The 15,567-nt window shown below is 38.5% G+C and overlaps 1 protein-coding gene across 1 annotated transcript in view; it reads left to right on the plus strand.

Annotated features, from left to right (window-relative positions):
- GREB1L (growth regulation by estrogen in breast cancer-like) overlaps positions 1–15,567 on the plus strand; it is a 62,526-nt gene that overhangs the window by 12,816 nt on the left and 34,143 nt on the right. The window contains exons 5-10 of the mRNA XM_009572904.1: positions 1,420–1,542; positions 4,967–5,101; positions 7,023–7,160; positions 7,484–7,603; positions 9,361–9,498; positions 11,255–11,440. Coding sequence (XP_009571199.1) covers positions 1,420–1,542; positions 4,967–5,101; positions 7,023–7,160; positions 7,484–7,603; positions 9,361–9,498; positions 11,255–11,440 — 840 coding nt within the window. The remainder of the gene's footprint in view (positions 1–1,419; positions 1,543–4,966; positions 5,102–7,022; positions 7,161–7,483; positions 7,604–9,360; positions 9,499–11,254; positions 11,441–15,567) is intronic.

Here is a 15,567-nt window from a genome sequence, read left to right on the forward strand (position 1 = left end):
GAGCAGCCTGTGCAATATTGTTATGTGCTGAAGAGATGACATTTGTGACCCCAAGGTAAGGTAGCCATGGGATCTGTTATTGGAGGATGCAGGTTTTTGGAACTAAAGCCATGCAAAGACTCAAGGAGAGAATAGTTTACCTACTTTCTGTGTGCTAAGTTGGTATATATGCAGACTGCTTGTCTTCCTCAGCCGTGATCTCACTCAGTGAAGACAGAGTTTGATCTGGTGCCTCTTGCCAAAGAGGATGATGTGAGGAGAGGAGAAGCTCCACAGGAGGACTGACACGCATCTGAAGAGTCACATCCTCATGTGAATGGCAGCATGACACCAGAGAGAGATGGTTATCACCGAGCTGTATGAGTGATTATAGTTTTGTACCAGTTAGTGGTTCAAAGGGATCCTGGCTTCAGCTGCTTTTCTCAGTTACGAGTATAATTAACTACTGCTTTAGAGTGGATATGTTTTTCAGCAGCGTTTTGCACAAAAACTACAGAAAGGTTTAAGTTGGTAGTCTCTTTTGAAGTTCCAAATACAAAAAAAGGAAACCTTATTTTAATTTTGGAATCCTTTTTCTGAAACCCCTTCCTGATGCTCATGCAGTTGGGGTTGGTGTGTGTCCTGGTAAATGCTGTCAGGGGTAATGCCCACGTGGAAGAGGCAGATACAGGGGTTGCTTTTGGTTATATGCTGATTGCAAGTGTTTTGAGCACCCATGAAAGTTTAGAAAATCGACTGAGAATCGACCTCATGGGCATTATTTTGATAGGCTCTATCCCCATATTGCTACCATCCACCTGGTAACCCTTCAGCCTTTACTTACATTAAAAGTCTAATCAGAAGAAGAGAAATGCATTTAAACACCCCCTTCTCTTCAAACAAAACCTGATTAGATCTCAGTTTTAAAAATGGATTAATGTGTGATTTTTAAGGTGAGTTTCTCCTCCCTCAACTCAGTTTTCATCCAGACAGACACTCACAGCGCTGAGATCTCCCTGAGGTTTTGTGGAGGCATACTAAGAGAATCTGGGTTTCAGCATGATTTCTCCTTTTAAAGGGCAACATATGACGGTTTGTATAAAGGTTGTGCCACAGAAGTCACTGAGCGTTTCCTGGGATATGTCCAATACCTTCAAATCTCTTGGAAGCTGTGAACGGAGAGCTCTTGCCATTTTGCAGCATCTGGTCTGTATTTGCTTGGCCCTCTGAGTGGCCCCCAGGGAGGTTTTCTTAATTAGAAGACAAAGTTGACTAAACTGCAAGAGCCGTATTTTCGTTGAATGCTGCCATTTGCCGCTGTTTGTTGTACGTGCTGTGTGTATGCTTTTAACATTTTGTCACCTTTCGCCACCGTGTTGCTGAACTTTCCTACTGGAAGGCAGGCCTTGTTAATATGTACTGTAGCTGCTTCGTTTGCAGAATGTAGAAGCAGGCAATCATCTGCTGCTAGCCTCTCTGCTAAACCAAATTCTTCGGTGTCACCGTCCACGACCCCAGAGGGTGGATCAGCTAATGGATACAAATCAGGGTTCACTCAGACAGGTAGGAGCTGAAAGTGCTGTAAAGATAACCATTGGGGGTGGTAAGTTACCCCAGATACTGGTGGTGCAGGGATGCTGTAAATAACTGGGTATTTACCTCAAGCCGTGTATAGATTACAGCGGGGAGGATGCCTTTCAAAATTTGCTTTGTGAAAGATTAAGACCCAGGTGAGGCTGGAGGTTAGCTTCGTCCTCATAAGAATAGTCGATGAAAAAGTATTAAAAGATCTTTTCATTTATTTGATTCTGTGTCTCCCTGTGTTTGTTTCATTTAATTTTTTGTGGATCTCAAAAAACTTGAATTACACATTTATAGGGAGGTGTTTACTTAGTATATAGACTAGGTTATTTGTCTTGAAAAGGAAAATAATCTCCTTTTGGGGCTAGGGGGGCAGCTTTTATTTATTTGCTTGCTTATTTATTTATTTATTTAAATTTTATTTCACACAAAGGTGTACTTAGAATAGCAATTTCCCCATACACATACAGGGGTTTTGTTTTGTGTGAGCTAGCATGCATCTCATAACTGTTCTAGAAAGCTATTAATGACATACTTAAACAAGGAGAAACTATAAAAATCAAATGGACATTGGCTGATAAAGAAGCAGCATCTTAATTTCATTCATTTATTTATTTATTGCAAATAGCCAAGGTGCTTTTCTTCGAGCTTTTTTCCTCATTGCTTATTGCGGCTTCATCTATGCTGTTATATGTTTTTATGTCTGTTTGTGCTATTTCTTGAAAAATTAAAAACAGGAGAAAACTTCCTGTTCGTTGTTGTAATTGGTTGGTATGTATGTACCAGAACATATATTTCTCTAGAGGAGTACGAAATGCAGATGAAAAAAAATACTTCTTCCACTTACAAAGTATGTTAAAAGGAATAATAAATAAAAGCTGAACATATGCATTCTTATGAAATTGTAATCATTGATCAGTATGTTCAGAGACACTTTGCCCAGGTGGTCACCCCTGTCTCTGTTTACGAAGCTGTATGCTTTAGGCTTTGGTGAAAATGAAATGAGAGTGTTGTTTAAACATCTGCATTTCATTGCATGATCCATTGGCTTCCAGATCGTGGCATGAGAACTGTGCAGATGCATGAGAACCTATTTCTTTGAAACAACAAGCGATCCAGTATTTACACAGCTTTGTCTTCTATTGTACCTGCCAGGTTAATAGATACACCTTTTATATACTGCTTTCTCCTTATCACTCAGTGCGATTTTCAGTCTGCTTGGTGTTTCTGTGTGTCACTGTTTGTACTCTTAGGTCACAGCTGTCAAAACCTTTTCATCTCCTTCTACTGTTATCTTCTAGTGAAGATAATGCCACATGCGTACATATGAATCCCCTGTGACCGGGGGGAGGGCGGAGGGCACCTTTTTTTGGTGGTGGGAATTCTAACATGTGTGACCTGTGATGGAGGTCTGACTTCTTCTCCCCTAGGCTCTGCATAGCTGTACTTTGAGATGAATTCTCAGTTGTTTTAAAATGGGAGTACTTACTAGCAATTCTGCTTTCCGAAATTGTTTTCAGTTTATTGTCGACTCACACCCATTTTTTCCTTTTAAAGTTGTGTGAATATTTCTGTTTTCCGCCCTTGTAAGTGAGCAGTTCAGTCGTCAAGTTCTGGAAGACACCTGTAGGTAGACAGTTATGGGCACACACAGGGTACTGCACTGAAATGGTAATTTCGTGATAGAAATTAGAGCGCAAGAGAATTTTGAAATACCATAGTTAAAGCTGACAGTACGGTGCGGCCATGACATCGCAGTCAGGTGTTGGGTCCCCCTTTCAAAATGACGTGGGAAGATGCAGTTCCATTGCAGAGGAGAGGTGACTGGCAACGCAAAAATGGCTGAAATCTTTAACAGAATCAAAAAATCAATTTTAGGCAGGCGAGTGGGAAAACTTCAATTCAGGTGTTAAAAGGCTGTTAAGCAACTAGAAACAGGGTTTTACAATAGAAAGATGAACAATTTTAATAACTAGTAGTACTACAAGTTCTGCTTAGGTACCAGTGTGATGTTTAAACATATACCAGCCACATCTGTGTTCGTAGATAAAATTTCAAGAAAATATATTAGAACTAGAGAGAAGAAAAAAAACCCAAAGCTTCTGGGGAGCTTACTTTAAGGAAAGCTTTAACACCACATATTTGCGACATCATATTTAATGAGAGACCAGGGTTTTCCTCCAAAGCCTGGTGGTCTATTTTGTTAGCCATTCAGCATATTTTCTGTGAACATGGACAAGGTTTTCTGGTGGAGCAGCAGCAGCAGAGGCTTCTGTGTTTGTTCCCCATCCCAGTTACTCCATCTGGCAAAGCAGACTCTCCTCCCCACTCTCCTTCGCCAAATGGTGTCTGGCCTGAGGGTGAATGTATTTGGCAGATCAAGTTGGTCTTTGCCTTCTGTTTTCTTTCCCTGGCTGTTTTACTAGGACATCTGTAGGTGAACTTAGCCTACTTTGCCTACTTGTTGCAAACTGCTTTCGGGACAAACGCTGAGTTAATATTCTTTCACCCCAGTTATAAGAATTTGGATTTGTCACTGTATCAGTGTCCGAATGTCGAATTTTTCTTGAAGTAAATTGCAGATATTAAATGCGTGATGTTAAACTAGGGACCTACATGCTGAGAGGTTTGGAATCAGTTCTGATTTACAGTTTTATACTGGGCAAGTATTAGAATTTGTTTGTTCTTCAGTTTATCCATCTATAAAGTAGGGCTAATATTTTTCAGCCTTGGTAAAGTGCTCTAAGGAGTTGCTGTTCGTTAACTCATGCAAAGAATTTGGGCTCAGATACTCTTCATTTCTTACCCAGACTTATAAATGGGTATACACTTTTCATAGCTTTATATACAGTAGTCCTGTAAGGAGATTATATATTTGGTAATTTTTTCTGCCCTAAGTCAAGCTCAGCTGTGTCTGACAGAGGTTTGATAATTTGTTCTTGAAAATCTCAGGTGACGGAGATTTTAGGCAACTTATTCCAGTGCTTATTCCCTACGCTTGCTGGGGGCAAGTCACATAAGCTCTTTGCCTTAGCTTTCTCATCTGTAACGTGTGACAGCTGTGTTTACTTGCCTATCCCACAGGGGTATTTTGAGGAGCAATGAAATAGCCCATTCTGCAGTTAAAATATGTTTCGAGTGTATGTGAATACAAAATATTGTGAAAGAGATCAATCAGTGGATTATGAGATTCCATAGAAATGCCCAGTTAAATGTTTGTTACAACTCCTAAAAGATACCGATGCATGATGATTTCTTAGGAGTGTAAAAAAATTGTTTGCTTTGTTTGCAGATGATGTTTAGATAAATGTGTATGACTGTTCATGTATATATAATACAAATTATATATGCACATACATAGATACAATTTTTAATCATTACTTAATGAAACAACTTCTTTTCTCAGATTCTTCAGTATTCAGTCCAGCAAAATCATCTTCTGCTGTTAACTTAAGTGGAACTCAAGACCCATCCCGGAACAAGAACATTGTGAAACCTCTGGCTCTGTCAGTACAGCTTGTAGGAAAGGCATTTGCTGCAGGTACAGCTTTGCTTTCCAGGATAGCTGAGAGCCAAGGGAATTATCAGCTTAACAGCCAAGAAATAAGGAAGTCATATTTTTGGTGGGAAAAGGAAAGAAAAATATTCACTACAGTAGCATTCTCCAAAACTCTCATATTCTTGCATTCCTCTGCACAGAAATTTTCCATGGCAATTATTGTCCCCAAACTGAGCTGCACCTTGGCTTTCAAATTTCACATTCTGGTAAAAGTGCATGTCATATCCCTCTTTGCACTTCCTAAGATACCTAAGAGAGCATAAAAGTCACCTCTTGACATGACACTGGTTCTTTCCTCAGTAACTGAGAGCTGTGTGTTGTTCTGCATTTATAACAGGTATAGTTCCTCCAGATACATTTAATGGAATTTAGTCTCATTTAAAGGAGTTTTAATATCTGTGCTCTTTTAAGTGTTTATTTCTGTATTGTGTGTTTAATAAATTAGAACCCTCAACTGTGGCCTCTAAATCCCTCACTGGTACTCTGTTGTGATATTTTGATTGTTTATTACTTTAGCTGGTTAGTCCTTTCAGCAATGAAAAAAAAATTATCACACTTACTACGGAGAAGTATGCTTGAATAAGAAAAAATATAAATTTATTTGTTTTATATATGCACATGAGCATTACGTTTATACATGATGTATTACATCTGCTATTTTATACAATATATATTGTTATATATACGTAATATTATTATATTGTATCTAATGAATCATTAACAGTTCTTTGTGTAAAATACCCTTTTCCCCTCCATACTTGTGTAAGAAAGAGAATTTATCATGCACTGAAATTACTTCCCACCATTTCAACCACTTCTGTAACTGACCCATGTCTGCCATATCTGTCCATACCAAATCATTGACTCAGAGTACAAATGGGGAGCTTACAATGGCAAGTGATGTTATTAAAATTTTGCTAATAGGCAACCTGAAAATCTTGTGCCTGAATTTATTTTGATGACTGCAGCTGGAGAGTTCCACATTACATTGTTTTAAGCCAAATACCCACTTCTCAAACTCTTTCTGTTGCAGCTGACATCAGCAAACTGCTGCACCATCTCTTGCTGTTGCTCCTGGAATATGATCCTGGGAGCGAAATCCTTGTGGAGCTGGCAGATATGGCAAGGAGCTGTAGTCCCCACTGGGCTCGATGTCTGCTCTATGCAGTTTATGACATTTTTTTTTTTCCCTGCAAAAATTAGGCTCTGAAAAAGAGTAAGAAGGAGCTCAGACGCGTGAGGATAACTTCTTGTGATCCTCCGTTGTAGTTTCATTTTGTGATCTGGATATAGTGCGTCCTGCCAGGATGTCAGACCTGCTGGGACCAGAGGATTGTCTTAGGCAGAGGTAGCAAAATTAAGCATAGTTTGCCTCAGTAATGCTCAGAGCGTGTATACTTTACAGCAAACTGTCCTGTCTTCTCTGCCCATTCTCCCTTACTAAAGCTTTAGATTAGAGCCCTGTAGTGAATTACTGTGTAATGGCACATGGACGACTGGCAGAAAAATATATAGGTGCACCAGAGAGGCTTAGAAATCTTCACAAACTGAATTAATTATGTGCATTTTTTAAGATTTTCAGTGTCTAAAAAAATGTGTCACAAACTTCCCAATTTTTTTTTTGTGTGTAAATTTCTATTTTATTTTAGTGGGGTTTGTTTTGGTTTTTTTCTTCCACCTATCCTCCCCACCCTGAAATCTGGAGACCTGTTTCAAGATTAGGATTTTGCAGCCTGTGCCCAGATTATTCTCTGCCGAGTACACTTCTTGCTTTCCCTGGAGTATCTTTCTTTCAGTCACGCAACTTGCCCTGTTCTTTTATGTCTGCATGCAGCTGTATTATTTTGTTTGCTTGTCTTCAAGATTGTCTCAAGCCATACACTCTGTATTTTGTTATACCCAGCTCCTCTTTCACTGCGTGCCACTGATGTTGCTAATGGAAACGCTAATGGAGGAAGAAATAATGTATTGAGTTCTACAGTCTCTCGGCCAATGCCTCACTCGACATCTCCAAGCCCTGGCTGTGCAGCTGGAGACCAAGGTAAAGAAAACCTCTGTTCTTTTATTTTAAGCTGCAGTGGCTGTTGAGCCTGAAATTTGTAATTTTGTTGTTCTTCACATCATTGCTGTTTCTGCAATTCAGTCTTTACAGATCCATTTGGTTTTTGCCATGACCATTAATGATAATGCTGTACTTTTTAACACAGGTAACAACATTTTTCACATCATAGTCTGGCTTCATGTAAATCTAGGTGTACACCTCTGACGCTCTGTGGCGTCAGCTCAACACCAACGTGAAATGGAAATGTGGGCTGGAATCTGGGGAGGATGGAGTTTAGAATTAGTTTTTGCTTTCCTTCTCAGCATCAATGTCCAGTTCTGGACCACCAAAGAAACGTCACCGGGGATGGTCCCCTGGGTCCCCAGTGCCTCCTCCTGGTTTAGCGGTACCTGTTCCTACAATTCGGCCTTCGACAAGAACAGGTAAAACTTGAATAGTACAGATTTCATTTGTAAGAAGCTGTACTCAGCCAGACCAGTAGCCCTGTGCTGCTTCTCTTAAGTGTTGCACAGAAAACATAACTAAGCTTGTTGAAGTAGTTAAGGATGCCATGGAGAATTTTTCAGATGCCCCAGAAAAACACACATAATTGCCTGGTCCTTGTTGCCATAATCTAAGATGGGACAATGGGAAAGTAAAATTATTGCGGGGGGAGAGAGAGGAAAGGAGGAGGAGAGTAATATTAATAAGGATGCAAAGCTATCTAAGTCCCCCAAATGTAACTCAGTTCTTCTAAAATTGTGCAGGTGTATGGATATATGAACATATTTGAAGGATTTCCATTAGCCTTCACCTTGAATGTTGTGTCTCAGTCTGGTGTGGCACGCTACAGAAACAGTACACTCAGTTCCTGCACAGGAAAAAGGGCTTTACATAATTTTGGCCTAACAAAGGACACTGGTGTCCACTAGGTCATCTTCAGTTAAAACATGAAGTTTGTGAGACCAAATGTCTGTTGTGCATGGAAAAGCTTTAAGAGTGATATGTAACATCATGATATGAGACAGGATTAATACGAGTATGTGTGAATACTCATCAATATCCATGTAGGTACCTCTTTATACATAGCTATCAACAAAACTGTTCACTATTTAAGCACTTTTCAGTTGTGGGATTCAGAATACTTTGTGAAGGGGAATAAGCAATTATTTATTCCTGTCTCTATAGAGTGGGAGAATAAATATAGAAGGAAGAAAAAAAACATATGTCAACATGCACAATATATTTTTAACTCTGCTTTGGAGGGCTCAATTTTGAGATATTTTGGAATTGATTTTCAGAGTTATTCATCATGGGAAGAAGGGTTACACGGTAGTGCAGGCCTGCCTACTTAAGCAGCTCAAATCAAGCGCAGCTTTTGTATATTTCTAGCTTCAGAGACCTGCTGAAGATACCTTATATAAGGCAATCTCCTCCCTTTTGTTGAGTTTGTCTCCACAGATCCACTACCTCTGCTGTGCACTCCATTTTCCATGAGTCTTTCACAGTGTTTTTTTTCTATTGGATAAATAATTCCACTGCTAAAACATGCATGCATGCCTTCATTCATGCTGCCTATGATGCTTTTCTGTTGATGGCATTGTTTGAAAAATCTGTTACAAACCACCAAATGAAGCCTGAGAAATTTCTGAAGCAGCCCTCACGCTGAAACCTGATTACAGATTACAAAATTCTTGCACTTTGTTTCTTTTTACTTGTGAAAGCTGCTTTTGCTCTTTCATGAGTAAAGCCTAATTTTTATCCGTGTAGCAACTGTCTACGGACAACTTTGAGATTTTGGCCTGTATTTGTTTTTCTTATCTGCATACATTCTACGTCAGAAGTCGGAGCAGCCTCTTCCCTTGTATTGAGAGGCAGTATTGAGAGGTAGCCTCCGTCTTAGAGGTGGCCTTTTGGCTTAGTACTTGGCTTTGTTTGAAGATGCATATTCAAACCTGTGTTTTCCTCTCTCATTCCCACCAACAATACAGTGGTCAGAAAAAGTTTTATTTTAGGGGTGGGGCAACAGGAGGATATAGGCTCTTAATTTAAATTACTTAAAACTATAGCAGGAAATGCAGAGACCTTTTGAATTTTATTACAGTTAGTGATCTGCAGTAATTTTTTTTATTTGTTCATACGGCCAAATCACAGTATGAGCCTTTTAGTAATGGAAGCTTCTCTTTTCTTTATTTTATAGAGCCTCTTTTGTCAGTCCCAGTTCCTCAATCCATGTTAACTGGAATTTTACAGCCTCAACCCATCCCAGCAGGGGAGACTGTAATAGTTCCTGAAAACCTGCTGAATAACTCGGGAGTCAGACCAGTGATTCTGATAGGTAAGTCTTACACTGGGGAATCAAATGCTGTGTTTTGAATAAATGCAAGGAGAAACCCCTAGGAGAAAGGGGTTTTTGATTTCTTTTTCTTAGTTCTGGCATTCAGTACAATACGAAGTCAGTTTGTCACAGATAGTTTGCTTTAGTTGCTCAACACTTAAAATTGGAAGTTAAGCGATTTCTGGAGAACCTGCTTTGCAAACGGGTCACAACTAGGTCAAATTTATACAAAACCTCTGGCCAAACTGAAGTTTTGTACAAATAAGATTTTTGTAAAATCCAAGAATAGAAATATTTCCATGTAATGAAAATAGCTTTCCAGTGTAAACAACTTACAAAACAAGCAAATATTTCCTGCAGCATTTATAGTCCAGATCTTGAAGCCCAGGGATTCTGCATGAGAACCAGAAAATTTATTTGAACTGACTAATCAGAAGTGAATCATACTAACTTTTTGTCTTTTGTAGTCCATACTTCTTGTAAGCAACTGAGATAAACTGTCAGGCTTTTGAAATCCGTTAGCTTTATAAAGTACATTGTTAACCCTTAGAAAGACTTTGCTTTTACTTTAGAAGTATGACTCATAATGTGAATATCCCTTTCCAGCTGAGCTACTTGGGCATACGATATAACAAAGATGGGTCGGCTAGTACTGCCAAAATTTTTTTGGCTCTTTAAATCTCTTTTCAGTCCAGCGTCATACAGATGGTTGTATAAAGTAGCCTCAGTGTTAAGAGAATACAATCCATGGAATAATTTATCATTCCTGAAGAAATGGAGAGGGTCTCCAAGTCATCACTTGCGCGGATAATCCTAATACACACAATTCTCAGAGAATTAACAGGGCCGTGTACTAGTAAAACCATCAAGGATAGGGTTACACTTCTTCTGGTTTGTTTTGCTTAGTGTTGTTTTCTAGAAGCCTATTCTAAAGCTCTAGCATGGTGCTCTAGCGGTTTTCAGAGAAACACTTCCTTATTAAAGATGAGGGTGCCTACAGTCATCAGCTTAAGTGCAAATTGAATGCAGTCCTTAGGCTCTTGGAGAGTTGCCAGTGAAGTCCTCAGTTAGGCTAAATGTTAGTGGCCCTGAGAAACAGCGTCCTATTAATAGTACAGAACCAGATGTACCCAGACGGATGGGTTTGGCAAAATCTGTGTGGAATTTTTTTTAAAACAAAAAGTTTCTCAAAGAAAAGAGGAATTAGCCTGTGCTCATGTGCTTTACCTCACAGAACAGCATGTTAGTTGTTGATGTTTATTTAACCTGTTTATGAAAACAGAATGGAAACGTGGCAAAAAAGTGAAATCAGTCACAGCAATACCATGGTAGCTGAATCAATGCTAATGTGACTTATGCTGCTTTTATAATGTTAAGATCAATGTACTTTTGCTTCCATTGATTTTTCTTTTTTGTACACTATATTATGGAGAATCTGTATTTAAAGGTCAGGGTAAGACCCGAATAGATAATATTCTCATTTGTATTTGGATAACAATAATTCTTATCCTGCTGGTATGCAGTTATTGTTAGTTTTTGCAAAGCTATGTGATCACTTGTTGTAAAATACAGCAAAGGATCAGTGGCCTATCTCATGTATTTTGTAAGCAATTATAATGCCAAGAACAGTCACTGATAAAGTGTATTTTGCAAGATAACATTAAGGAGATGTTTGGAAATGTATACATTGTGCAAGATTTCATGTAGTGGCATATTTTGTGAATTTCTGGGAGTTTTTTTGTTTCTTTTATCAAAGGTTATGGCACTTTACCTTATTTCTATGGAAATGTCGGTGATATTGTTGTAAGTCCCTTGCTGGTGAATTGCTACAAGATTCCACAGCTGGAAAACAAGGATTTGGATCTCTTGGGTTTGACCAGCAGTCAGCTGCTAAGTGTGGAGAATATGATACTTTTAACTATTCAGTATCTTGTCCAACTAGGTAAGCAATTTGTCATAAGCATTTGTTTTTATTTGTGACTGTCCTTTTTTCTCCCCACCCTCTTTACGTCCATTTCAGAGCCAATTTTCGGGCTATTTTTGTGCCTGGAAGAGGTGAGTGGCTCCATCTAGTGTGTGTGACTTTGCTACTTTGTTCATCAGACTGAAGAAGTGAAGTGAATTTAAAGGCTGATACTGCTTCTGCTCTCCATATGGGGATTGACCAGGTCACCTTTGTGAAAATGGATTTGCAATGCAGATAACTCATTTGCTTAGGGTATCAAACCATCGGTTATCACAGCTCTTTCTAAGGACACCCAGTCTGTTTTATTCAGTTTTGTGACAAATGTTGGCAGATGTGTGATGGTCATCATTGTTTTGGTGACAGCACCGTTTACATGAAAACCACATTTGTTATTCAGACTAAGGCAAGTGATTCAGTGAATTTCTCATTCTTGTAAATGTTTTTGAAATGGACTCTTTAAAAGTTTGAGAGCAAACCACATTTTCTTTCTCTTATTGCAGGTCCAGACATTTTTCACTACCTTAGAGTAAAAAGCAGCAGTGTTAACAGTAAGGTTTTAGAAGTTAAAGAATAATGCAGGATAGTGTTGGGAAACTTCTCACAGCAGTCTCAGTCTTCACTTCTGTATTTGAAAAGATGCTGCTTATCATAGAGGAGTGTGAAATGACCTTTGTGAAGAGCACACTGCTTTTCCTGTGCTGGGTTTCCACTAGGGCATCTGTAATACATAATGGTATGAAATATGCAAACGTTTCAAAAGAAGCACAACTGGTGATAACCCTATAATTTGGGGAGCAAATGTGCTCTGTGCAGGGTTCACCCATGGAATCATGGGTTCTTATGCTTTGCTCTTGTTCCTTGATGCAGTACTGTTACAGGCAGGAAAGAGGCCATCTTCTGTGTTGTAATGCTCTCTAAGTGACCTGTTTGCTTTAGTTATCATTCTCTGCCTCAATAGTCCATTGGATGCCGTGTTAGAACTGACAGAGAGTTTCTTTATATTTTACAGGCTGAATGTTTTTCTGTTGCCCTTCTCTCAGTGGGCTTAAATTTGTTATTTGAGGTTTTCATCTTCATTGGAAAATTTGTAGAGTCTGCATGTCAAAACCAGCTGCTTCACACAGTTCTGGATTGATAGAGGCAGCTTGCAAATTTCCTTCAGAGAAACATGTAGCCAGCTGATACAGCATTTCCAGTTAAAAAGAAACTATTTATTGAAACTTACTGAGTCAATGAACTACACTCCATGAGCAAATGCAACCTTTAGATCCATGCAGCAAGTCCGTGCTTGCTGCAAACTAGAGGGAGGCTTCATGCAAAGCTTCTGGAGCTGAGCTGAGCTGCGTTTAGTAAGCACCGTGCCTTCAGCATAAAGCAGTTCCCCTATTAGCAGGTGATCAGTTTGGCTGTTGTTCTTAGCTGTGCAAAGCTGAATAGTTTTCCATTTGGCCTTATGTGGAGATGGGCGCCAGCACTGTAAGATGAAAGAGCCTAATGAGGAGAAAAGTAAAAACATTCTGCAGAGCATGGGGATCAAAACATGTTGCTGGTTTGAATATTGCTACAAATTTAAAACTGTTGGAATTGTGACAGTTGCACTGAACTGTAGCCTTTATCCCATTTTGTAAAATCAAAGCAGATTAAAGATGATTGGAGGGCAGCCAGCTTCAAAAGATTTTGACGAGGAGAAGAGACAAATACACACATAAATTAACAGTTTATTCATGTGAGCCTCTTCTTTTCTTGAGAAAGTAGGACTAAAAAGTTATTCTTTTTTCCAGAGTATATTGCGAAAGAGTAAGATAAAGGCAAAGATAAAAAAGCAGACGGAAGAATGAAATAGATAGTGAGTCTTGCCTAATTTTTTCAGATCTCACTACTTGTACAAAATATGTTTGCAGATGACTGTGATCGCGGATCATAAGAATATTATTTATGAAAGTGCTCCTTTTTTGAAAAAAGATCTATCTGAGAATTCCTTTCAGTTTTCCTATGAGATTATGACAACATTATTAATTGTAGGATAATGCTGTTGTGTTTCTGACGCTTTCATTTTAAACCTACTATGAAGACTATACACAGTTAAAGCTGTGATTGTGAGCCATAGCATTGCTATAAATAAATTCCACTGACTGTGATAAAGGAATAAGTAAAAAAAGATCAAGAGGTGTGTTTGATTTCAGTGTTTTTTTAAAGTCTGTCTCCTGTACTTATTCAGATTTCACATTTGTTATCTTTGGCAGTATTCATATAGTGAAGTATTCTCAAGCTTTGTTTTTATACCTCAAAATGCCCATATTTGCAGTATGGGTTACATTCTATCATTTGTAGTTGTCTGCTTTTTATTATTGCACTACCATTTCTACAAACACAATCTCATCCTACACAGTGCTAAGGTCTGTGTTTTGGTTTTTCAGCTGGAGGAGATTTCTGGACCTTCTGTTAACTACCTGTTTAGAATTACAAAACCATTCTCCCTTCTTTCTTGCTGTGGTACATTTGAATCGCTTTGACTATGTGTATGCCGTGACACTCAGAGGCATTTTGTAGCTTCAATATCTGAATGCACATCCAGACTCAAGGCAGGAACAAACTTCTGTCTTCAGTGGAAGGGATATTCAGACGCTCAAAGCAAGAGGTTATTCCAGCAGTTCTCCTGGTCTTAGATGGTTGGAGGAGTAGTTCTCTGTGGGATGCACCGAGAAGTGTGTCTACCCAGAAATGGATGGCTTTTGAACATGTTGTCTTAAACTGTAGGTGCTTTTGGAAGCATAACTATGTTAATAAGGTCTTTTTCAGATATTAATATTTTATGGTATTATTTATTTTGGAGTTTTGTTTTCTGAAGTCAAGATGATCCTTTGCGTACTCATTTCTGTAGAGAAGCTTCCAAATATTCCCTTTTAACCTTGACAGATTCCTGTATATGTATTTATGAAACCAGTGACAATCAAAATCAATATCCGTCATTTTGTCTTCCATCTCATCTGATATTAGTTCCATTATTTTTCTGGACAGTTGTGGAGAAAGACTGCCATGAGCCAAGTATTAAACACTTCACTAATTTAAAAATATTTCCACATCAGTGCCTTTCTGATAACTAATTATTTTTTAAGGTTTTTCTCTTATAAATCATCTGAATGAAATCCTGCATATTCTCATACAGAAGTCTCTCCGTTTGTACAATTATTTTCATTTTCTTGGATTCATGATGACCCCTCGGTCTAGAGCCTGTCTCTTAAGTAACCTCCCTCAATCAGCAAAAGCTTGCATTTATTTTTTTTAGTGTATAACATCTTTTTTGTTGTGGTTGATATGTTGTAGATGGACTTTATTTCTGCAGAAGCAGATTTATCTCTCTGTCAATAAATGTCTGTTTTTTATGTTTTGAGGTCTTCAAAGACCTAGAATGCATGATGCTTTCTTAGAAGGGAAAAGAAAATATATTTCCAAAAAGGAGAACTATAAAAAGAGAATTATGCCCATGCTGTTTTAAATTAGACTCATCAGAACTTTCCGATTGGCATGAAAAATGAAAATAGCCTTGCATTTACAAGTCTATAGTTGTCCTGCCATCCTATGGTAATTGGATGGTGACACTCTCCATATGTTACTTCTCAAAAAGGCAAAATGACAACAGGCGGCAGTTTTTACAGATTCTGTACTATAGGTTATTTACCCACTCCTGCCCTGCTTCTCACACAACCTTTCTGTTTCCTTTTTTTTCACTGCCCTTTCTGCTTGTTGTCTTTGGCCCTGAAAGAAAACATAAAACCAAAACCAGCATTTCACCTATCTCTGGTATTTAAGCCCCCACTTTTTGTCATAGAAAAGCAAGTGCTGAAGCGTGAAGCTATCTCTTTTGGCACTCACATGAGATCTTGGCAATTCAAGCTATGGTTACTTTTTACTCTGTGTTCATGAATATTTTTTCTGTTCCTAAGTATCTTTGACAATGAGACAAATCTTACTGAGCAAAGTGTTAACTGAAGCTGAGTTGGGGGACTGATGCTAAGATAGGGTAGTTTATATTTCTATTTTCCAATTCAAGTTCGCAATACAATTTGGAAAGCCTGGGCAACGTAGATCTAAAGTTGCATATA

This window comes from Fulmarus glacialis, unplaced genomic scaffold, assembly GCF_000690835.1.
Source record: "Fulmarus glacialis isolate BGI_N327 unplaced genomic scaffold, ASM69083v1 scaffold9842, whole genome shotgun sequence".
Taxonomy (NCBI): Eukaryota; Metazoa; Chordata; class Aves; order Procellariiformes; family Procellariidae; genus Fulmarus; species Fulmarus glacialis.